The 21,585-nt window shown below is 53.1% G+C and overlaps 7 protein-coding genes across 7 annotated transcripts; 2 read left to right on the plus strand and 5 right to left on the minus strand.

Annotated features, from left to right (window-relative positions):
* Nucleotides 1-428: 428 nt before the first annotated feature.
* Nucleotides 429-2,099, minus strand: A1O3_02132 (uncharacterized protein; the record flags this gene model as incomplete). Its single annotated transcript, XM_007732275.1, has 1 exon — nucleotides 429-2,099. One exon carries the CDS (start codon nucleotides 2,097-2,099, stop codon nucleotides 429-431), a length of 1,671 nt encoding a protein of 556 aa, XP_007730465.1.
* An 867-nt stretch (nucleotides 2,100-2,966) lies between these two features.
* A1O3_02133 (uncharacterized protein) lies at nucleotides 2,967-4,394 on the minus strand (the record flags this gene model as incomplete). The annotated part of the gene is made up of 1 exon (XM_007732276.1): nucleotides 2,967-4,394. The coding sequence occupies one exon, from the start codon at nucleotides 4,392-4,394 to the stop codon at nucleotides 2,967-2,969; it is 1,428 nt and encodes a 475-aa protein (XP_007730466.1).
* Nucleotides 4,395-5,500: 1,106 nt separating this feature from the next.
* A1O3_02134 (uncharacterized protein) lies at nucleotides 5,501-7,541 on the plus strand (the record flags this gene model as incomplete). The annotated part of the gene is made up of 7 exons (XM_007732277.1): nucleotides 5,501-5,776; nucleotides 5,846-5,992; nucleotides 6,061-6,604; nucleotides 6,663-6,975; nucleotides 7,046-7,106; nucleotides 7,226-7,320; nucleotides 7,388-7,541. The coding sequence occupies 7 exons, from the start codon at nucleotides 5,501-5,503 to the stop codon at nucleotides 7,539-7,541; spliced, it is 1,590 nt and encodes a 529-aa protein (XP_007730467.1).
* Nucleotides 7,542-9,305: 1,764 nt separating this feature from the next.
* A1O3_02135 (uncharacterized protein) lies at nucleotides 9,306-12,214 on the minus strand (the record flags this gene model as incomplete). Its single annotated transcript, XM_007732278.1, has 4 exons — nucleotides 9,306-9,706; nucleotides 10,127-10,762; nucleotides 11,070-11,484; nucleotides 12,053-12,214. The coding sequence occupies 4 exons, from the start codon at nucleotides 12,212-12,214 to the stop codon at nucleotides 9,306-9,308; spliced, it is 1,614 nt and encodes a 537-aa protein (XP_007730468.1).
* Nucleotides 12,215-14,389: 2,175 nt separating this feature from the next.
* A1O3_02136 (uncharacterized protein) lies at nucleotides 14,390-15,558 on the minus strand (the record flags this gene model as incomplete). The annotated part of the gene is made up of 2 exons (XM_007732279.1): nucleotides 14,390-15,324; nucleotides 15,528-15,558. 2 exons carry the CDS (start codon nucleotides 15,556-15,558, stop codon nucleotides 14,390-14,392), a joined length of 966 nt encoding a protein of 321 aa, XP_007730469.1.
* A 1,018-nt stretch (nucleotides 15,559-16,576) lies between these two features.
* Nucleotides 16,577-18,535, minus strand: A1O3_02137 (uncharacterized protein; the record flags this gene model as incomplete). The annotated part of the gene is made up of 5 exons (XM_007732280.1): nucleotides 16,577-17,007; nucleotides 17,114-17,685; nucleotides 17,770-17,854; nucleotides 17,981-18,083; nucleotides 18,188-18,535. 5 exons carry the CDS (start codon nucleotides 18,533-18,535, stop codon nucleotides 16,577-16,579), a joined length of 1,539 nt encoding a protein of 512 aa, XP_007730470.1.
* A 756-nt stretch (nucleotides 18,536-19,291) lies between these two features.
* A1O3_02138 (uncharacterized protein) lies at nucleotides 19,292-20,031 on the plus strand (the record flags this gene model as incomplete). The annotated part of the gene is made up of 2 exons (XM_007732281.1): nucleotides 19,292-19,357; nucleotides 19,579-20,031. The coding sequence occupies 2 exons, from the start codon at nucleotides 19,292-19,294 to the stop codon at nucleotides 20,029-20,031; spliced, it is 519 nt and encodes a 172-aa protein (XP_007730471.1).
* Nucleotides 20,032-21,585: the final 1,554 nt, after the last annotated feature.

Below are 21,585 nucleotides of genomic sequence, written 5' to 3' on the forward strand. Positions count from 1 at the left end.
AGTTGACAGAGGATTTAGTGATCCCTTCATTCCAGTATTACTCTGCTCAAGTCAGCTCATCTCATCTGGCCACTTTCTTACACTTACACTTGTTCCCTCGGTACCTGAATTAGTGGGAATGGAATAGACTGAAACAGATTTCCAATTCTTGCCATACAATATATGTGTAGGTTATGTATAGGGTATATATAGGGTATGTGTAGAATATATATATATGGTAACTATGTGTAGGGTATTAATATTGATATTGACATTGATATCGTTCTAGTTCTTGTTTATTCTATACTTCCTGTCTTCCTATTGTCAAACTTAGGCGCATTCCCAGCCTTGCCCTTTACCCAGAAGGCTGGTATAGGCATCCCTATAAAGTCTAGGCCCCCATACCCCTTTGATAGAGAACATGGAACCTTTCAGCCTTTGACACCCGTTCACGACCCACCCCACACCATCCCGCCACGCAGAAACACGACTTCTTCTGTCGCCTGCTTCTGCTCTTGCCTCTGCCCCTGCCCCTGCCCCTGCTTCTGCTTCTGCTCATCGTAGTCGTAGCTGTAATCGTAGCTGTAGCGTTTAACTACGTCGATTCCTTCCAGGCCCAGATCGCGCGCCGCTTGGTTCCATAGGATCTGTCTGATGCGGCCTTTTAAGATGGGATGGGCAGGACGAGGAGGGTGAGGGTGAGTAGGCGGGATTGTGTCTGGGTCTGTGTCTGGGTCTGAGATGGGATCAGAGTCTGTGTCTGTGCTGGAGATATCGACATCAACATCGGCATCGACATGGAATTCGGAGTCGGGGTCGGTTTGCTCTCTTCGATTTGTTCCCTCTTTCTTTAGGTCGGTTCCATCTCTTTGATTTATTCCCTCTTTCCTTGGGTCGATTTGGTTGACCTGGTTGATCTGTTTCTTGTGGTGATTTTGCTCTTTTTGGTTTCGCTCGCTGGCGCTGCTATCGACTTCAGCGGCACTAGTCTGTTCTTCGCCGGCAGGTTTGGCTTCGATGCTGGCTTCACCTTGACCTTGACATTCACCTTCAACCCCACCTTGACCTTCACCTTCAATCTCAACCTCATCCTCAACCTCAACCTCAAATTCCTCCATCATGATCCATACTAACCCCCTCGTTGATCGACGCATGCTTTCCACAACGCCTTTAGTGGCCGACCTGGTGCCTACGAGAATACCGATCGCAGGGCCCGTTCCTGTAGATGTGTTTGTGGAATGGAATGAGGGGTTGGAGGTACCGGTACCAGCATCAGTGCCAGTGCCAGTATCAGTTCCAGTGCCAGTGCCAGTGCCAGTGCCAGTACCAGTGCCAGTACCAGTGCCAATACCAGTACCAGTGCCCGCATCGACGTCGACGTCAACGGCAACACTAGTAGTAATACCAGGCCCCCATAGAGCTGAGTGCCTCGCTCCTCGAACAGCACCGTCGAGCTCGCGGATCAGATTCGGCCCGATCTTCGCGTGTTTCCCAGTGAGGCGTTTACACTGGACCAGAACCCTCAGCGTGTCGGTCACGGTGTGTGAATCTACCTGGTCGGGCCTGTCGGATTGGGTGTCTGCACGCCGTTGCACGTTGGATGCTCTCTGGGGGGTTTCTGGTTGAGAACTCAATGGACTGTAGATGTCGTGGGTAGATTGACTGGACGTGCTGAGGCGATCCTCATTCAACACGTTTTGATGATCCTCATTTGACGTGCCGTGGCCACCGGCTTGTTCATCCGACTCATGATCTCTAGACTTGTCAAGACCACTGGCATCCTCCACCCGCGCTCCCTTGGCCGACACAGGCTTCGGAATCCGCCAAACACCAACCAGATCGACGCCTCGATCACCCCGCCCGCCGACACGATACAGTTCGAACCCGTACGACCGCAACGTGCTCTGCGCGAGATATTCATAACATGTGCCCCTGTAGACTGTGCTGGTGGGTGACAGACCGTTGCGCCGGGCGTGGCGTTGGAAAGACGCGAGATCATCATGGGGTGACGAGGGGTCGAAGGAAAGGTATGACGGATACGAAGGTGCATGATTCGATGAGAATGTGGTTATGGTCTGCGAGGTTGAAGGTGAAGTTGACCGCAAGCACCTCCTCCTCATGGACTTGGATGCATCTTGCCATTCGAATGTCCTATGGCCATGTCCCTGTCCCTGTCCATGTCCAAGCTCCCTCACATTCGGATTCCGGTGTGCACTATTCTTATTCCGCCAATGTACACTCCGCTGCCACTGCCACCGGCAAGGCTGCTGAACAATCCCTGGATGGTTCAAGCCAAAGCCGAAGCCGAAGCCATGTCTGATGCCATGGCCGTGTCCGCGTGTCCCGCACCGGAAGGTCATCAGCTCCCTCAAAAGAACGAATCAATCAATGTCGAAGAATTGTGCCACTTCCACTTGCCAGACAAGAAGGGTGTGAGAGGCAGAGAGATGATAGAAGAGACCTCAGACCATACCTCAGCAAGTACAGAATAGTAGTCAGGAATCCAGTCTACATGATTAATCCATTCTGATCTATTCTGATGGACGGAGTAATCGTTGGTCGTTGGTGGTGGTGGTGGTGGTGGTCGGGACGCGTGACGAACGGCGCGTCGGGTGCTACGCGTTACAGTAGAAATACTGTGAATCACGGAGTACAGAGAGTCCCCTAACCCTAACCCTAAGTACAGAGTACCGGGTATCTACCTGTCGTCTACCTACCACCTTGGTGTCTATTATGCCTACTAGGTAGGTACCACCTAGGTACCTAGGTACAGTAATAACATAGCTGGCTGGTTAAATAGTACAGTACCTACAACTACCTGCCACCCTTTTCGCTGGAAAGATCTCGCCTTTGAACTGTCTCTAGTACGTCCAGGTACCATTTGGTATCTATCTACACCTCAAGGTATAGTGATTTCTTCGTTCTTACTACTACTACTTCTATTTCTGATACCTGCTCCTGTCTTGACGCATATCCCCGTCGTCGCTCTATGCTGCTTGTTTGCTAGAGTCGTCCCAGACGAACGAGGCAAGCAGAGGGTCCCAATCCCACTCCCACTCCGGCTCTAGCAGACTGGCATTTGAATCCAAACCCAAATCCAAACCCAACGCCAAATCCAAGCCCCCTCCGCCCGCATCCACGTTGTCGGGCTTCTTATTCTCAGCCGCAGGCACCCATCCGTTGGCGACCCACGCCTTCACCCGCAAAGCCTCGAGCTTCTTCCATTTCGGGTCTGTGTCTGGATATGTGGAGAACTGGGCAAAGGTGCGCTCTATCAACTCTAAAAGTTCGGCAGATTCGTTGCTGTGAGGGGTTTGAAAGAGGTCCTGTAGGATGATGGCACACATGTGGAAAACGCTGTAATGACGCAGGATCCATCGATAGGCGCTCAGGGTCGGCTTGGTAAGAGTGGCCGTGTACTCCCTGATGTAGCCTTTGCAGGCCTCCAGTGTCTTGGCCCGGGAAGTCTGTGGCCAGAGTCGAGATCGCAGATACGGTTGATGCAGAATCAAGACGCTTCGATGACAGCACATCCTCTCGCACGCCGCGATGAATTCGTCACGTGGACTTGGCTCACGGAGCGGGCGGCGAGAGTCAGACTTGTCCAGTATTGCGGCACAGCACTCGGTCATTTCGGCCTCAAGCTTCTCAAATATCTCCTTGGTTGGCTTCTGGGTGCTGTAAATGGTCTCGACGATCCGGGACCACATCAGGTGGAGGTCGATAGTGTTGCCCGGCTTCCTCGCTTCGAGGGCTTCAAATTCGGATCCGGATAGGGATTTACAGTCACCGTCATGATCATGATCATGGCCAGTTTGAGTCTTAACGTCGTACCCCCTCGAGTGGATCAACGGTGGAACGCCGTGAGCCATGGAATACGTCAGATCGATGCCATGTATCGACCACCATATTCGCCGGCGGAAGTCGGCCTCTCGAGCGCTACATTGGAACCATTCGGGGTCGCGGTGTAGCCCAAGAGCCTGACCGGCACGCACGAGCACCGCAATCGGAGTCGGGTCCGGATCCGGAGCCCATTCGGCTATGCTGGAGACGGCCAGGAGAATCGCAGCTCGGACAGTGTTCAGGTTCGGTCGAAGTGGATATCTCGAAGCAAACAAGAGCTGGTGTGACAGGGCTTTCCAAGCCGATGACTGAATACTCCAAGGCCCTGACCTCGGATCCTGTTCGCTCGAGCAGCTCAGAGAGGAGGCTGCTTGGTAGCACATGGCGGCAATCAGGGCCGCGGAGCCGACGGGAATGCTGTCGTGGTGCCGTAGGTTGCGAAGAAAAGCCATCATCTCAGGTAAATCGACCACGGGATAGTAGAGGTGATTGAACTCGGCGAAATGACAGATCAGTGTCTGGATTTCACTCAGTGGCGCAATCTCAAGGAGAGAGCTAACGTTGGATTCCATATCCTTCGGCCCCGTCCCCAGGACGTCAGCATCAGCACTCCCCAATGAGCGAGTAGCAGGACACTTTCGGCCATCCGTTCTGGGAAGCGCAGTTGACGGAGACTGTGGTTGCGATTGCGACGAGTTGTCCGAATCCTCGACGAAGGAGACCCACGAAGCACTGGAATAATACCGACCGGGAGCATCTTCGCTCGCCGCCAGCAGACCGGCTTGGTTGGGCCAGATGGTCTGATCACCTTGACGGCCGCTGCCTGTGGTTGATGGCTGGGAGCCAGAGCCAGAGGCGGAGGCGGGCTGCTGGGTTGAGAGCCTTATATTCTCGTCGGCCTCGAGTTTTTGGGCAAGTTTATCATCTGTGGACGACAGGTAAACACAACTCTTGTTCTGGGTCAGGCATCGTCGACAGCGGGGTTTGGATCGGTCGCATTTGAACTTCCCACAGCGACAAGCGAGACATGCCCGCACCTCCCGGTGTCGGGGAAGCCTTGGGCGGTCGAGGATGAGCCTTTGCATCGGCGGAGCGACGGCAGCTAGCCAAGATCGGGAGGGTTCGACTTCATAGGAGAAAAATCGAGGGATTAGGATTGTTGAAGTTCCTGGAGATTAACCTGGACCAGGGTCAGGGTGCACTGTCCACTGTCCACGGCTGGACATGCACGGAGCACCGAGATGATGGCAGATGGAAAACTGATGCTGACATATCTGCCGGCCGTAAGAATTCCCTGTGGCGGTTAGCTGGCCCCGCTGATCCACAGCCTTGCTAAGCCCCAGCAAATCAGCAGCAACCAGGCTGACCCATTGTGTCCTGCAGACGGTCAATTTGTAAGACCGCTCTCCAGGTGGAGACTCGGCCAGCCGTGGTGACTGGGTCATGGTGCTCATGCTGGCTACTACTTCGAACAGACAGGCACCCACCCACGAGGAAAGCAGGACTCAGGAGGCGTCCAGGATGATGCCCAACCTCTTTGGGGAGCCCTTCCGGCCGGTAGAAGAAAAGTCGTGTGTTTACGTGAGTCTCGGCCCAAGTACAAAAGACGACATGCTTCTGAAGGGTCCCAAACCAAAATCACTGCCTAGGAAAGATCTCAGCCTCGACTCTTGCCACCATGGGTTGCAGGGATTACTTCGAAAACACCCCGGCCGTCACGCTCCTTCGAATCATCACCGGTGGCCGGCTCTTTCCACATGCTGAGACGGCGGTCAGTAAACAGGAGTCGGAGCCAGAGCCAGAGCACGAGCTCGAGTCTGGCCTCAACACAGGCAATGTCGAAGACCTCGTCGAGGTAAAGAAAGATGCGTTTTTGGTCACTTGGGATGGAGAAGATGATCCCAAGAACCCCAAGAACTTTTCCACCTTTGCCAAATGCCTCATTCCTATCCAGGTCAGTCTCAGTCTTGACGCTGTGTCCACTTTCGAGTTACCTCAGTGAGATTCATGATTTCCATTTTAGGTTGGCCTTCTAACCTTTACGGTCACCGCGGCCTCGTCAGTCTATTCTGGAGGAATGGAAGGCGTCATGGAGGAATTCCACTGCAGCAACTCGGCAGCTGCTCTCGGCCTCAGTCTCTTTGTTGTTGGGTATGGGATAGGGCCCATGGTGCGTGAATTAATACGGCAGTGCATTACGGCAAAGAAACCGACTGACCTGACGCGCGATGGTAATAGATCTGGGGTCCCCTGTCCGAGATACCACAGATCGGACGAAATCTCGTGTACATCCCAACTCTCATCGTCTTTGTGTGCCTGCAGGTACCCACGGCACTTGCAGGGAATCTCGGCACTCTTCTGTCCATGAGATTGCTAGGTGGTATTATCGGTAGCCCCTGCATGGCAGTTGGTGGTGCCAGTATCATCGACGTCTTCGAACCCAGATACGTGCCTTACTGTCTTGGAACTTGGGGCTGTATTGCTGGTATGGGTCCCATGATCGGGCCGCTGATCGGTGGATTTGCCTTCCAGCTGCACAACTGGCGCTGGACCATCTGGGCCATCTTGTGGATGTCTGCCTTCGTCCTCGCCCTCACGTTCTTCTTCCTTCCCGAGACATCGGCGGACAAGATCTTGAGCGACAAGGCGGCACGACTGCGCAAGCAGACGGGCAATCCGGAGTGGAAATCGGCGACCGAGAGAGTCGGCGCTCTCTCGTTGGAGAGCGTGGCGCGCGTCTACCTCATCAGACCGTTTGCCATGTTGATCTACGAACCCATCGGTCAGTGTCCATCTCGAGACTTTGGGTGTTGGTGTTGGCGTTGCTGATGTCCTGCTAGTCCTCCTCCTCTCACTCTACCTCGCACTTCTCTACGGCATCGAGTATCTCTTTTTCGAAGCTTTCCCTTTCGTCTACGCTGGAATCTACGGTTGGGGCCCGGGAGTGGTTGGTCTAAGCTTCTTCGGCGCCCTCATTGGCGTCTTCATCGGAATGGCCTTTCAGATGTGGTTCATCCGGTATCGGTACGGTGGGCAGTGGGCACGCACTGGACAGCCGCCTCCTCTTGAGGAATGGCTCTGGACCATGCTCTTTGGCTGTTTCTGCGTGCCCATCAGCATGTTCTGGTTTGGCTGGGCGGCACAAGCAAGGACGTAAGTCGACTTGACACCACCATCGACATCTCAAATGTGTGAAGTCTGAGTGACTGACTGACATGCCCAGGCATTGGATCGTTCCCCTGATTGGATCTGTCCCGTTCGGATTTGCTTTGCTTGTTTTCTTTGTAAGTCATCAAACTTCAAGCTTCGTCCTCGCCATGGCTTCCCAGTGGCAGTGCTTGCTGTGCTGTTCCATGCTTGCTGTGCTGTTCCTTGCTGTGGTATGCTGACGGACTATGTCTAGCAAGGAATCCTCAACTATCTCGCGTTGGCGTACCAACAACATGCCGCCTCCGTCCTGGCCGCGAATGACTTGTTGCGATGTATCTTCGGGGCAGCGTGAGTGGATTCTTACTCTCTGCCCCTCTGCTTGACTCCGGTATACTGATGCTGACATCCCTCACAGGTTCCCGATCTTCAGCCACGCCATGTATCAAAACCTCGGTGTGGGATGGGCGAGCAGCATTCCGGGCTTTCTCTCGGCGGCGTTGATCCCAGTGCCATTCATCTTCTACAAATACGGCGCCAAGATCCGGGCATGGAGTAAGTATACTAGTTGATGTAGCGTTGTAGACGGTTTGTTGTTTGTCAGAGTTGGGGGGGTTCGACAAACAACAATCCATTGTCATTAGAGCTAGATCTGCAAGATGTTTTGTTTAGGCTTAGGATCCGGGCCGATATAGATTTCTTACCAGGGTACAGTAGAGATATATATGTATATAGGAACCTTTCAAGCACCACAGTATGATGTATGTTTCCCTCCTCTGGCTTCTGTTATCGACTCTTCTCACTGTGTCATTTATTAGCCGATAGCCTTGATATACGTATATATTCAGGAAGGAGACTGCCTTGGTTGTCTGCGTCCTGAACCAGGCACTCTCAGATCCGAGATCCCACTCTTCAAGACAGCAATTCATGTCTTGTCTTTCAGTACCGGTGAGTCGTGACTGGGTTTATTCGTTTATAGATTATAGATCATCGATCATAGATAGTAGATCATGGGTCATGGATCATGGATCTCATGTTATGTTGTGCTGTGCTGTGCTGTGCTGTGCTATGCAGTATATACATAATCCAATCCACTCGCCTGCTAACTAACCCTAACCCTAACCCCAACCCTAAGATTCTAGATGATAGATCCTATATCGCATTAGATCGTAGATCGCACATCTTCCTTAGTATCCCCTACATGTATATGCTTATATGCATATAGGCATGTATGTAGATATACGCTAGCTGAGTCTTGCTAGACCGTCAACAGTGGACCGTTTCTTCTCGGGTTCAGAGAATGTAGTTGACGTCCAGTCCAGTCAGTCCATACACACACACATAGAGGCACACACACAGACACACAGACATAGAGAGAGGGGACACACACACTAACTAGACTTCTTTTCTCCACGCACCTAACGCTCTCCAGGGCGCCTATCATCCACAGTATCCGGAACAGACTAGTGTCAACCTTAGGCATTCCCATTCCCAGCCTTGCCCTTCAACCAGAAGGCTGGTATTAGGCATACTATGTAGCGTGCGCTCCCGCTCCCCCTGTGACGCTTTGATAGACGACGTGGAACATGGAACATTTCAACCTTTGACACATCCCAGTATCCGGAGCAGACTAGACTAGACCTTCTCGTCGTGCAGAGCTCCCGTCCCTGTCCCAGTCCCAACCCCAGTCCCAACTCCAGCTTCGGCATCATGATCGTGACCATTTTTATGATCGTGGTTGTGGTTCTTGTCGTGGTGCCCAAGACCTAGTTCCGGAGTGTGCAGTTTAGCGGCGACGTCGTTGGTGAGGAGATGGTCGATGTTCTTGGTGAACAGGGCGCAGATGGTGGCGACGCCGCCGAAGGCGATGGCGACTAGGTAGACGAGCCTGTGGAAGATGTGATATTAGCGATGGATTCAGGATAGGATAGGACAGATAGTAGTAGTAGACAGTAGACAGTACAGCATGCAGACAGTATAGATGCAGACAGTGCAGACAGTATGCAATACAGTATACACTACAGCATACACTACAGCATACAATGTGGATACAATGTATGCTGTAGTGTATGCTGTAGTGTATGCTGTAGTGTATACTGTAGTGTATACTGTCGATTTCAAATGGTGTATGGTGAATAGTGGATAGTGCATGCTGGCAAGAGCAGGAAAGGAGTCCAAAGAGGGAGGAAAGGAAGTCCAAAGAGAGTGATTTGGTTCAATCTTCAATCTTCAATCTTCGTGGGGCAATGTGCATTGTTCTTCTTTCTTCTGAGAGGGTTTGGTTCAATCTTGGGGGGGTGGGAGAAAGGGGGGAGGGTTCTCTTCTTCTGGGCTTCTCACCTAAATCCTTTAACATAAGCCTCCTTGAACGCTTCGAGTGCAGCACCCAATATCGGTAAACTGATACCCGGAATCTTTGTCGCGGCCGCAGTGTCGCCGGAAGCCAGAACCTGTAGAAGCGGGCCGAGACTAGTAGCAGGCAGACCTAGCGGGAGGACGGCTTTGGCGACCATGCCGGGTAAGACGTGCTTGACGCGATCGGCCAGGATGGTGCTGTAGATGGCGGTGGCGATGGAGCCGCCGGAGGTGCGGGCGGAGCCGTTGAGGCCGACGGCGACGCCGATGTCCTCGTCGGGAGAGTTGAGGATGATCATGACAATGCCGGTGAGTTGGATGAAGCCGATGGTGAAGCCGGTGAGGGTGGTGAGGGCGATGATGGAGGCGGCGGAGTGAATGGCTGTTTTTTCTTAGTATACCGTAACCGTAGTAAATGGTTGATTGGGTAGGAGTAGGAGTAGGAGTTGTAGTTGGTTGGAGGGGGGTTGGAGTGACGATACTAGAGATGGAAGAGCAAAGGGGCAAAGGGACAAAAATGCAATAGGGGAAAAGGGTAAAAGAGGAAAAAGGGCAATAGAAGCAACAGAGGCACAGAGGCAAACGAGGAAAGGGGGCAATAGAGGAAAAGGGCAATAGAGGTAATAGAGGTAATAGAAGCAACAGAGGCACAGAGGCAATAGAGGAAAGGTGGCAATAGAGCCAAAAGAAGAGTGCAAAAAGGGCAATGAAGCCAATAGAGGAAAAAGGGGCAAGAGGCCACAAAGGCAATAGAGGGAAGGAAGGAGACACTTAATAACAAAAGAAGGAAGAAGAAACTCACTCATAGCTGCCATGCATCCAATAAACACAGTATTGAAAAACACGGAACCCAAAAAGATCCATCGGGCATGTCCAATCCGCCCAATAGTATTGCCCAAAATGATGAGGCCGACAAAAGTGCCCATCAACACGGTACACGACTCCCAACCAGCCTTGCCCGGGTCGGAGGTGTAGACGATCTGGATCTGCAAAGGATACAGCGAGGCCAGCGAGTAGAGCAACATGCCGGCGACAAACTCGGCGACCAGGACCATGGTGAAGCCGCGCACGTTCTTAAATAGCCGGTAGGGCACGATCGGCTCGGCCAGCGGCGCGTACACCTCCCAGAAGCCGAAGGCCACCAGGCTGAGGGCGCCGAGGATGATAGGCACGATCACCCCGGCGCTCTTCCACGGGTAGTTGGTGCCTCCCCAGCTGATGCCGACCAGGAGGATGGTGATGCCGCCGGCGAAGAGGATCACGCCCACCACGTCGATCTTCTTGAACTCTTCTAGCTTCGATCGATGGTCGCGTCGGTGCACGTCCTCGAATGTCGGTGGGAAGTAGAACAGCGCAAGTCCGACTGCGCCCAGACCGGCGGCGATGATGGTGATCCAGTAGACCCAGCGCCAGGAGAGATGGGTGGCGACATGGATGGCTGGGATGTATTAGTGGCAGAACAAGACCAGAACAGATCTAAAATATCAACCCGAACACCAGAACAGATCTAAAACATCAACCTGAAGACCAAGAATGATGGAAACAGATATAAAATATCAAACCCACAGACCAAGATTGATAGAAGAAAGAGCTAAAAACAAAACATCAAACCCACAGACCAAGATTGATGGAAGAGCAGATATCAAACATCATACCCACAGACCAAGACTGACGGAAGAAACAGGTAAAAAATATGAACCCCGACCAGCTCTAGATCAGGATCAGGTGAAAGACTTCATACATACCAATAGGACTTCCAAATGCTCCACCCACAATCCCACTCCCCGCAACAGTCGAGGCCGCCTGAGGCCGGTATTTCCGCGGCACCAGCTCCGACACGCAGGCACTGGCGGTCTGCTGGATGGCGCCGGCGATGCCGTTGAGCCCGTTGGCCAGAATCAACACGCCGATGGAGTTGGTGGTGCCGCCGACGATGGAGGCGATCACGCACAGCACATTGCCAAAGATCATCACGTAGCGCCGGCCGAAGATGTCCTCGAACCGGCCGACGATGGTCATGGTGGCGGAGAAGGTGAGCGGCCACACGGTCGCCATCCAGATGTAGTAGGATTTGGGGCCGAGATCCTGGTTGATGTACGAGGTGATGGGGGCGGTGAGGGTGAAGGAGAAGAAGGAGGCGTTGTATTGAACCATCATGGCCTGATAGTATTAGCATTAGTATTAGGTGGTTAGTATTAAGAGAGTGGTGTGAGATGGGATGGTACAACATGGTGGTATATAGAGTGTAGTATGAGATAGGATGGTATAACAAGGTGGTATGGTATAAAGATGGGATGGTATAACATGGTGGCGTCGTATAACATGTTGGTATGGGGATGGTATGGGGATGGTATGGTGTGTTGGTATGATCTATCTCCAGACGATCCAACAACCAGAAACCCAATAGCATGAAACAGTGTAAGGGTACAAGGACAAGGAACGTGAGAGAAATCAAACGCCAGGATCCAACAGGAGATTAATACATGATACAAGAGAGCGTGAATACATGATACAACAGAACACCAACGTGAGATAATATCTTGTAACCGGAACAAAGGACGCAAGACTCGACAGCAATAAGGAGAAGGGAATGGGAAGGGAATGGGAATGAAAAGAGATCAAGACCAACACCACCCCGAAGGAAGAATAAGGAAATCAAGACCACCACCACCCGAAGAGAGAATAACAGATCGACTCGGCCACAAAACACATAACACAAAACACATACAACAAACACCAAGACGAGTTTGGCATCCAGTCGCCAGTCCGGGTGTTCAAGATGATCATGGTCGCGGTCGTGATAAAGATCCTTCTCGGTATGGTTGACTTTCCCTTCGCTGTGCTGGACCTGGACCTCTCCCAGCGTACTGGACACGGGCTTGTCGACCATGGCGGCGACGGGGACGGGGACGTACTCTGCGCTGAGCTACCTGTGGTGAGAGAAGGGTCCCTTTCTGATGGGTGGTGAGTGGTGAGTGGTAGGATCCGACGACAGAAGAAGAGGAGGAGGGCGAAATAGTATAGATATGTTGTCTGTATGTATGTCCAGCTCAAAGAGCAAAGAGCCACAGGACGGGAGGCAAGGAGTGATGGTAAGGTAGGGTAGGGCAGAGAAGGGCGCATCTGGTTAATATCTACGGGGTAGGGGTATACGGGTCGTACTGTATGTATGTATGTATGGACTAACCTCCTCCATCCATCCATCCAGTTGTCCGTCCGTCCAGTCATTCAGTCAATCAATCAATCAATCAATCCAGGACTAAAAAGGTCCGGGGTCAACACCCAGGTCAATACCCAGGACTAGGACTAGGACTAATGTCTGTCCACTGTCCATGGCGACCATGCAGTGGCGCGGCTAAACAGGGCTGGGGGCTAACCGTGAATACAAGGTAGGGAAGGAGGTAGTGGCCAGGACTCACATGTTGGTTCCAACCGACTGTACAGTACGGAATGTACTGTATGTACGTGTACTAGGTAGGTACAACTAGTAGTCCGTACATTAGGCAGGCCTCACCTTGCCTCGATTCGATGCAGTGTGCTGTGTGCTGTGCACTGTCCAGCGGCTAAACATCCAGCGGCTGTCACTGTCACGCGATGCCATGCGATGCGTTGCCATGCCAGGGATGCCATGCTAATTCCGACAATACCGACGATCCCGACGGTAGCCATCCCAGTCGGCCCAGTAGAGAGGGTCAGAGGCTAAATGTATCCATATGGAGGGTGCAGGGTGGTGGGTGGAGGGTACTCACGGTACGGGTATCCGTCGAGGCTGGATGTGGAGTGAGCATGAGCACCAGCAGGGTATAAGGACAGGGGATCGTCTCTAACAGTACAGTACACGTACTCCGTATGATGTACACTGTAAAGGATGTGTAGGTACTAGGTACTATCTCCGTACAGTACTCCGTATGATGTACAGGATGTGTAGGTACTAGGTCCTGGGTCCTAGGTAGTGAGTAGTGAGTTATGCGTACCTACCTAGGTAATCTACGAAGTACCTACCGAAGCCATGTGCAGCCCACCTAGTACCGAGTACGAGTACCTAGAGGCTAGTGCGTAGTGAGTAGACCTCGGATCGCCTGGGTCTGGATTCGGATCAACCCTGGACTTGGAGCCGGTCCCGGTCCCGGTCTCGGTGTGGTTTGATTTGGGTTGGTTCGGTCTGGGGCGAAGCGATGTGTGGGGGAACTGGACTAGAACTGAACTGGAGCTGGAACTGGAATTGGATATGGAATTAGAATTGGAATTGGATAGTGTTCGCTCGTTCGGAATCCGGGAATTGAGCGTGCCCGAGCCCTGTCTAGTGTCCAGTGTCTAGTGTCCAGTATCCAGTATCCTGCGCGTTTGAATATGCCATATGGACATGGTGGTGGAAAGCGACAGGGACAGGGGTCGAGCATGGTGCTGGAGTTGGAGTCTGGAGTTTGGAGTTTGGAATCTGGAGTCCGGGGTCTGGAGAGTCTGGACCTCGAATCCTGGGATCGGCGTGAATAGATGAATGATGATCAACGGGCGTAAATAGATGAATAATGATCAACAGGCGCGCGGATACTGACTGACTTGACTGACACGAGGAACGGGAACGAGGACACGTGTTATGCAATGTAGAGCGCGGCAGAATGTGATATGAATAGGATATAGATATGAACATGGATATGGAGGAAAAGTGGCTCCCGGGTAAACAGGCAAATCGTGCAGGGTGCATGCATTCATTCGGGGGGGTGGATTTTATGGGTTCCACATCCTGTTGTTCTTGTTTTGGTGCTTTTTCTTATTGTCATGCTTGTGCTTCTGCTTGTGCAGATGCAGATACAGATGCAGATGGAGATGGAGATAGCAATCACCTCTTCTAGATGAACGGCATGATCGACTGGGTATGTCCAGCTGCCTCACTCTGAAATAGATGAGTAGACAGTGCTGTCCAGCTCTCCTTGGACCAGACCAGACCGGACCGGGAACTGTACTACACCATACTGTACAGTACAGCACAGTCCAGCTCCTCGCTACACCGTCCAGTCCGTCCTGCGGCACAGTAAACTGAACCCTTGCTGCACCATCTTCCTCACTAGTTCTTCTTAAACTGCGGAAACCCATCCTTGACCACGACGGCCGGATCCTCCGCCGCCTGCTTCCAGATATCCAGAGCCGCCAGGGCCATGTGCGGAGTGACGCCGGTGGCCTTGCCGACATCGACGCCCAGACCCAGATCCTTGATCATCAGATGGGCGGGAAAGCCATTCTTACTCTCTAGCAGCTCCTTGGGCACGCTGGTGACGATGTCGCCCATGAAGGTCTGGCCGGACGAGTTGCGGATGACGTTGCTGAGCAGGGCCGGGTCGATGCCCGACCGGGCGCCAATGGCCATGGCCTCGGCCACCACCAGGAAGACGGTGCAGGAAATGTAGTTGTTGCTGATTTTGGCCGCTAGCCCGGCCCCCAGCGGGCCACACCAGAAGAACTTTTGTGGCTCGCCCAGGAAAGAGAGGACGTCTTGGATGCGTTGACCGATGGGGTCTGACCCTGATCCCGATCCCTCGGCAGGCTTAGAGTCAGGGTTAGGGTTAGGGTTGGCATGTCCGATCATAAACGACAGTTTGCCCGCCGTCGCCGCCGGAGCGCCTCCTGACACCGGAGTGTCGACGTAGACCCCGGCCTTCGCGGCCGCCAGCTTCTCGCCCAACTCGCGGGCTACCGACGACTCGATAGTGCTGCACTCCAGGAGCAAGCGATCGGGGTTGGCGGGCGCCGCTACCACCCCCGTGGTCTCGTCCAGGTAGACGGTGCGCACGCTCTCGAGGCTGGGCAGGCTGGAGATGAGGACCTGGGCATTCGCCGCCACCTCTTTCCCTGACTGGGTGATCTCGATGGGACCGTACTGGCCGAACTCGGCGACGAATTTGTCACAGGTCGGCTGGTAGACGTCGTAGATGTATAGGATGGATGACGACGGGATCTTCTTGCGGATGTTGCTGGCCATGCCGAAGCCCATGGCTCCGAGGCCTGCAGAGGAAAGTCAGGTGTGTGGTGCAGCAATATAGGGAGGGATGAGGTGAGGGAGGTGGACATGTCAGCCAGTCAGCCAGGATCAGGCATTCTCCCCCCAGCCAGCCTTATCCCGTCTCCTGTTACAGAATAGAAAAGAAACGTGACAGGACAGGGCTGTGCGCCGACTTGGATTGTACAGTACTCGGGCCTGGACTTACCAACGAATGCATAATTGTGGTTATCCGCCATTTCGGTCACGGGCCAGTGGTAAATGGTCAGTAGTTAGTAGTTATTGGCCAGTCCGACTCACATCCATCAGTCGATTAACAACAAACAGTGCTTGCTCTCTTGTGATATATAAGGATCAGAGAGACAAAGATAGACCACGGATCACCAGTCTCAGCGAGTGCTTAGGCATTGGGGACTGGGGATTGGCGTCTGACCCATCACAAGTATCCGCGCCGAGTACATCAAGTGAAGGAGTGATTCGAGCCCGAGAGATCTACTCTCTAATTACTATTAGTGAGCCCAGGTGAAGGCAGTGGCTTGAGCATGAGCGACGGGACGGAAGTGGTGGTGCGCCATTGCCGAATCCCGGAAGCAGGAAGTACTCGTGTATTCCCCGGAGTTCTTGTACGGGAAACATAAGGGGGGACCACCTCTACCACCCTAGGTAGGTATGAGGTATCGTATGGTTGATACTACAGAGTCCTCATCCTGTATGCTTCGTGCCGTCCAGATCATCTATGCAGTATTACCTTACCTACATATCTCGGCACAGTAATTGTACGGAGTACCCACGGATACTTATATCTGAGCGAGCTGTTCCCCCCTACTCCCCGGATCCCCAGTGACCCGATCCCGACCCCGATCCCGATCATCCGCACCACCCGGACCCGGATCCGGATCTGGCGCTGGCAACTTTCCGAAGACATCAAATTCAAATGTGCTTTTCGATTGTGCTTGATTGGAATGCTTCTGCCATGACATTGACATTGACAGTTCCAAGGTCATGTGGAAGGATGGCGGTAGCGGTAGTGGTAGTGCCAGCGGTAGCGATGGTAGGCGACGATGGACTGCTTGCCGAGGTCTGGGCACTGTATCAGTACTCGTATCCGTACTCCATATCCATCCAGGACAGTATAGATACAGATCTACTACTGTATGCTCGAGTAACCAGTTCCTGACCAGTCCGGTCCCAGTCCCTATAAAGAAATCTCCTCCGTCTGCTGCTACCCTCACCACCACCCTCACCTTCCCCTCCCAATCACGGTCCACTAATATCGATTTCCTCCTGGCGACGGCGGATCTCCAACTTGGTGCTGTGGTCCGCGGCCAGCAGAAAGCCATAAACAATCGACTTGGGCTGCTGGCCCTCGATCAACCTCCAGTCGTACTTGAGCAGAATGTGGCACATGATGATCTTGATCTCGTTGGAGGCAAAGAACCGGCCGGGGCAGGCGTGCTGGCCGTGCCCGAAGCCCAGGTGATTCGGGCTCGTCGACACGAACTGCGCCACGTTCTCCTTGCCGGGCTCGGCCCGCATCTTCAGAAAGCGGTATGCGTCGAACTGCTCCGGGTTGTCGTAGTACTCCGGGTCCCAGTGGCGGGTCGAGGCCACGGCGCACACCGAGTTGCGTTTGAGCAGCGTCCCGTCCGATAGCTTGACGTCGTCGAGGACGAGGCGTTGTAGGGAGGCTGCGGGTAGTCAGCGGTCAGCCAGGTAAGGAAGTATGTCATGTCCCTCGCACGGGAGTGAAAAGATGTTTGGAAAGAGTGCCCATAAATCAATGAATCCACTTACTGTCGTTGATCGGCCTCAATCGTTGAGACTCCTTCAGCACGCTGTCCAGCAACTTCATGTTGTACAGCGACGTCTTCTTCCAGCCCTCCTTCCCCAGCACGGCCACCACCTCGTCCCGCAGCGGCTGAATGAACTCTGGGTGCTGGGCCAGGTCGAACATGACCTGGGTGATCATGTCGGCCGTGGTGTGGATCGCGACGAACGACAAGGTCAGCTGCACGTGCACGGGGTCGTACCGTCGGCCGTGGGCGGTCAGGTCGAACCATTCGATCGCGTCGACGTATTCGGGCGCCTGGCCTGCTGCTTTCAGGGCCTTCCGCTCCTCCAGCACCCGGCCCATGACACGATGGGCCTCGCGCACCTGCCGCCTCAGCTCGCGCATGCGGGGCAGCCACTGGCCCACCACCGGCCGCATCAGCCACGGCCAGGTGTTGAGTTCGTTGATCGCCCGCCCGACGTGGTGCGTGTACGTGGTCGTGATGCGCAGCCATTCCGGGTCGCGGCAGAGCCGGTCACCCAGAAACAGCCGCGACGACACCCGTGCCACCGCGTGTAAGAGCGTCGGGTGTGTGCTGATGGCGTGCCAATCTGCAAGCCGTCGTCATGTCAGCTGAGAGGCTCGTAACCTGGGGGCACACACAGCTCGCGTGCGGGACCAGGATCGGGACTTTCCTTTCTCGTCGCCGAAGGATTCCTGCAACATCAGCGAGGTTTCGTCTGAGAGCGACTCTGTCACCCGCCCTGATTGTCATGGTCATGGTCAGCTTGTGAATTTTTTTGGTCTGACACGGAGGGAGAGGAGGAGGAGGAGGAGGAGGAGGAAGAGGAGAGGATGAATGTCCGGTCGTGTCCTGTCCTGTCACATACCCAGCGCCTGTGTCAACTTGGATTTAATGACATCCTGCACAATGTCTCCGCCAAACGCAAACTCGTAAAATGCTTCCATCCCGGGATACCGGGCGTTCACAAACTAGGCGGCCATCATGTCAGCGTCAAGGATCAGATCAGACAGGGCAAGACAGGGCAAGACAGGGCAAGCAGGACAAGACAGGAGAAGACAAGACGGCTGCCGACCTTAGCAATGGCCTGGGCATGATTCAGGCTCGAGATGTTGCGGACCTCGTTCGCGTACTCAGGCGGCAGGATGATAAAGGGCCCCGAGTCCGTCAAGATCCTGAACGGCCGGCCAGGGAATTTCTTCAAGCCCTCCCGCAGCAGGCGACGACCGTTGATCACAAAGTTCCGCTTCACGCGCGAGTTGGAAAACTCCAAGAATCCCTTGTCGTTCATGGTCGGTAAGCGACTGTAAAGAGAGGGGTCTCGCCCCTGATAAAAGAAGATGACCAGCAGGACACTGGCGACGAGGCCGACCAGGACCTTAGGAGAAGCCCACCGGGCCACGAGGGTCTGGAGGTCGTCCATGGCTTGTTGGTTGTGGGCGACCGAGACCAACAAGACAGGACAAGACAGTACAGATTCGAGACTCGAGATTGAGATTCGAATTATATGGTAGGATTGCCTCTCCCCATATAGATAGGTAGGTAGATACAGTACCACCTATAGTGTATAGTGTATATACTATATAGTGGTAGATGGCAGTAGCGGAGATAGAGACTTGTTTCCACCCGTCCACCTATATACGGATCCAGTATACCTTGTACCTCCTTACCTTCCACCCCGCAAGCAGGAGCAGGACATGAATCATTTTCCGGACCGCGCCGTACCGTACAATGAATAATAAATGAATAGAATGGCACAACGGAAAGAACAGGTCGATGAAGCCTCCGCCTAATTACTAGGTAAGACATAAATCCTGACCACCGGAACTTGAAGTAGAGCTAGCCGGAGGAGACCGAATCGGACGGGCTGAGGAGAGGAGATCTTTTTACCTTAGGCCCGGCTTTCCAAGCTCCTGTCTTTCCGCCTCCTTCACCCCACCATTCACCTCCTCCTTCTCTTTTATTTACATGTTCTTCCTCCTCCGGCTAAACCTTGCATCCTACTACATATATCAACGCCCGAAGCCCCTCGGACAGGCGCCCCGAGTGCTCAGGAATCCCTGCCCAGCGCCCAGTGCCCACCGTACACCGCTCACCATCCAACACATCACCCACTCACCCACATCACATCACATCTCCCCCAGGTCGAACCAAAGAGCAGAGAACGAGAACGACAACAATGGCAAGCGTCCGGGCATTGCTCCCGCCCACCGACAAGGGCTACTTGCCCGTCTTTCTCTTCGTCGTAAGCAGTCATCATTTCCTTTCCATTTGCCTTTCTTTCCCTCTCCCTTCCTTCCCCTTTCCCTTTCTTTTTCTTTCCCTCCCCCCACCTTAGTCACCCGGATCAAGGACCGGCGGCAGACCATCGTCCCCGGAAAGCTCAAGGTCAAGGTCAAGGTCAAATTCAGACCGTGCCCCTTCTCCCCTCTTTCCGTCCATCACTGACCAGAATCGACATCCCAGTCAGCGGTGGCCGCCGCCTATAGCACGATCGGGTCTTACACGTCATTGTCGGCCACCCGTCGGATTTACAACGGTCTGTTTGTGCCGCGAGTCTCGTCTTCGACCTCAACCACCCCCGATGACAGCGTGTCTCAGCTCGTACCTGTCGCCGGTGACGATAGACAAGCCGCCAAAGCCAAGGACCAGGTCAACCCCTTGGCCGGCCGACTCTTCGGCGTCTATACCTTCGTTGCCGGCCTGCTCCGCATCTACGGCGCCTACCATGTCGAGAACCCCGTGGCCTACCAGCTAGCCCTGTGGGGGTATGTGGTGGCCGCCGTGCATTTCACCAGCGAATTGCTCGTCTACAAGACCATTCGATTCAACGGGCCTCAGGGCATTCCTTTTGTGTTTGCGTCTAGTGGTGTGTTGTGGATGCTTCTGCAGTATGACTACTATACTTCGAGCTACTAGTGTACTGCTTCTGCAGTACGATTACTATAGAGCTACTAGTGTGACTGCTTGTACAGTATAACTACTATACTTCGGGATACTAGTGTACTGCTTCTGCAGTATGATTACTATATTTCGGGATACTGGTTGACGTGATGTGGATGCTTCTCAGTATGACTACTATACTTCGGGATACTAGTGTACTGCTTCTGCAGTATAACTACTATACTTCGAGATACTTCTACAGTATGACTACTATATTTCCAGCTATAAGTAGGCGTGTTATGGATGCTGGATGTTTCTATAGTATAACTACTATACTTCGAGCTACTAGTGTAACTGCTTCTCAGTATGACTACTATACTTCCAGATACTAGTGTAACTGCTTTCTGCGAGGATGCGCAAGACATTGCTTCTTATTTTCATCTATGGCTTGAAGGTGTTAGGTGGCTTCAAGGTGTTGGTACTTCGACCGATTGTGTACCTACCTACCTAGTTCAAAGATCAAGGATACACACCTATGTATATAGCCTCGGGCATTTACTTCGGACCGTTGACGTGGATAAGGCCGAGGACCACCCAGGACGCAGGACGCAGGACGTGCCCGGAGCAGGCTTTGACCCATATAGGCTGAGACTTGAGTCCTTGAAGAGGTGTACGAATAACAAAGAAACAAATAAACAAACAAAGTTACCTACCTACCTACCTACCTACCTACCATCTAGGTAATGTGCAACCAGCAATATACATATACATACCACCGCATTACAGGGTAGAGGTAGATAGGTAGATAGGCTGCTAGCTAGGCAGGCAGGCAGGCAGGCAGGTAGATAGGTGACTAGTTAGGTAGGCAGGTAGCTAGTTAGGCAAGTAGGTAGCGATATAGGGAAGTGTATAGGATAAGGATGAGGATATATAGAATGGCATGTATATACCGTCTCGATTAGGAAATCTTGTCAATTCAAAGACCCACCTTTCCACCTTTTCACATGCTCTAATGATAATAATGATAATGAATGCGGCTCGCCCTGATCTTTACCAAGGTACAGCACCTAACGGAGTAGGTACTCTATATGGTGTACGGAGAGACATATACAGACATATATAAATATACTCTATATAGATACTTCCCTTCCCTTCCCTTCCTACCCTAGCTAGAGCCAGGTACCTAGATCATCGCGTATTGTGATAGGGGGATGATCCGGTCCTGCCGACATCTTCCTCTTTCCCTTCCTCTTCCTCGGCGTTTCTTTGACCTGAAGCGTGTGGGTGATGTTGACGTTGACGTTGACGAATTGGAGCTGGAGCTGGAGCTGGAGCTTGCATGTAGCCAACTTGGGGTAATCTGGTAGGTCTCGTGCTGTCGCTGTCGCTATCGCTGTCGCTGTCGCTATCGCTGTCGCTGTCGCTGTCATTACGCTACCAGGAGCGAGGAATGAGAATTCTTTCGGCGCCCAGTGGTGGATGGCGAGCGTTCAGCTCGATAAACATTAAACCTTAAACCATAAACCAATAACCATGAACCCGGCTGATTGGAAGCTATGGAAGAGACTCAAGGGCCTGAGGCCATGTTTG

This window comes from Capronia epimyces (genome assembly GCF_000585565.1).
Source record: "Capronia epimyces CBS 606.96 chromosome Unknown aczIQ-supercont1.2, whole genome shotgun sequence".
Lineage (NCBI taxonomy): Eukaryota > Fungi > Ascomycota > Eurotiomycetes > Chaetothyriales > Herpotrichiellaceae > Capronia > Capronia epimyces.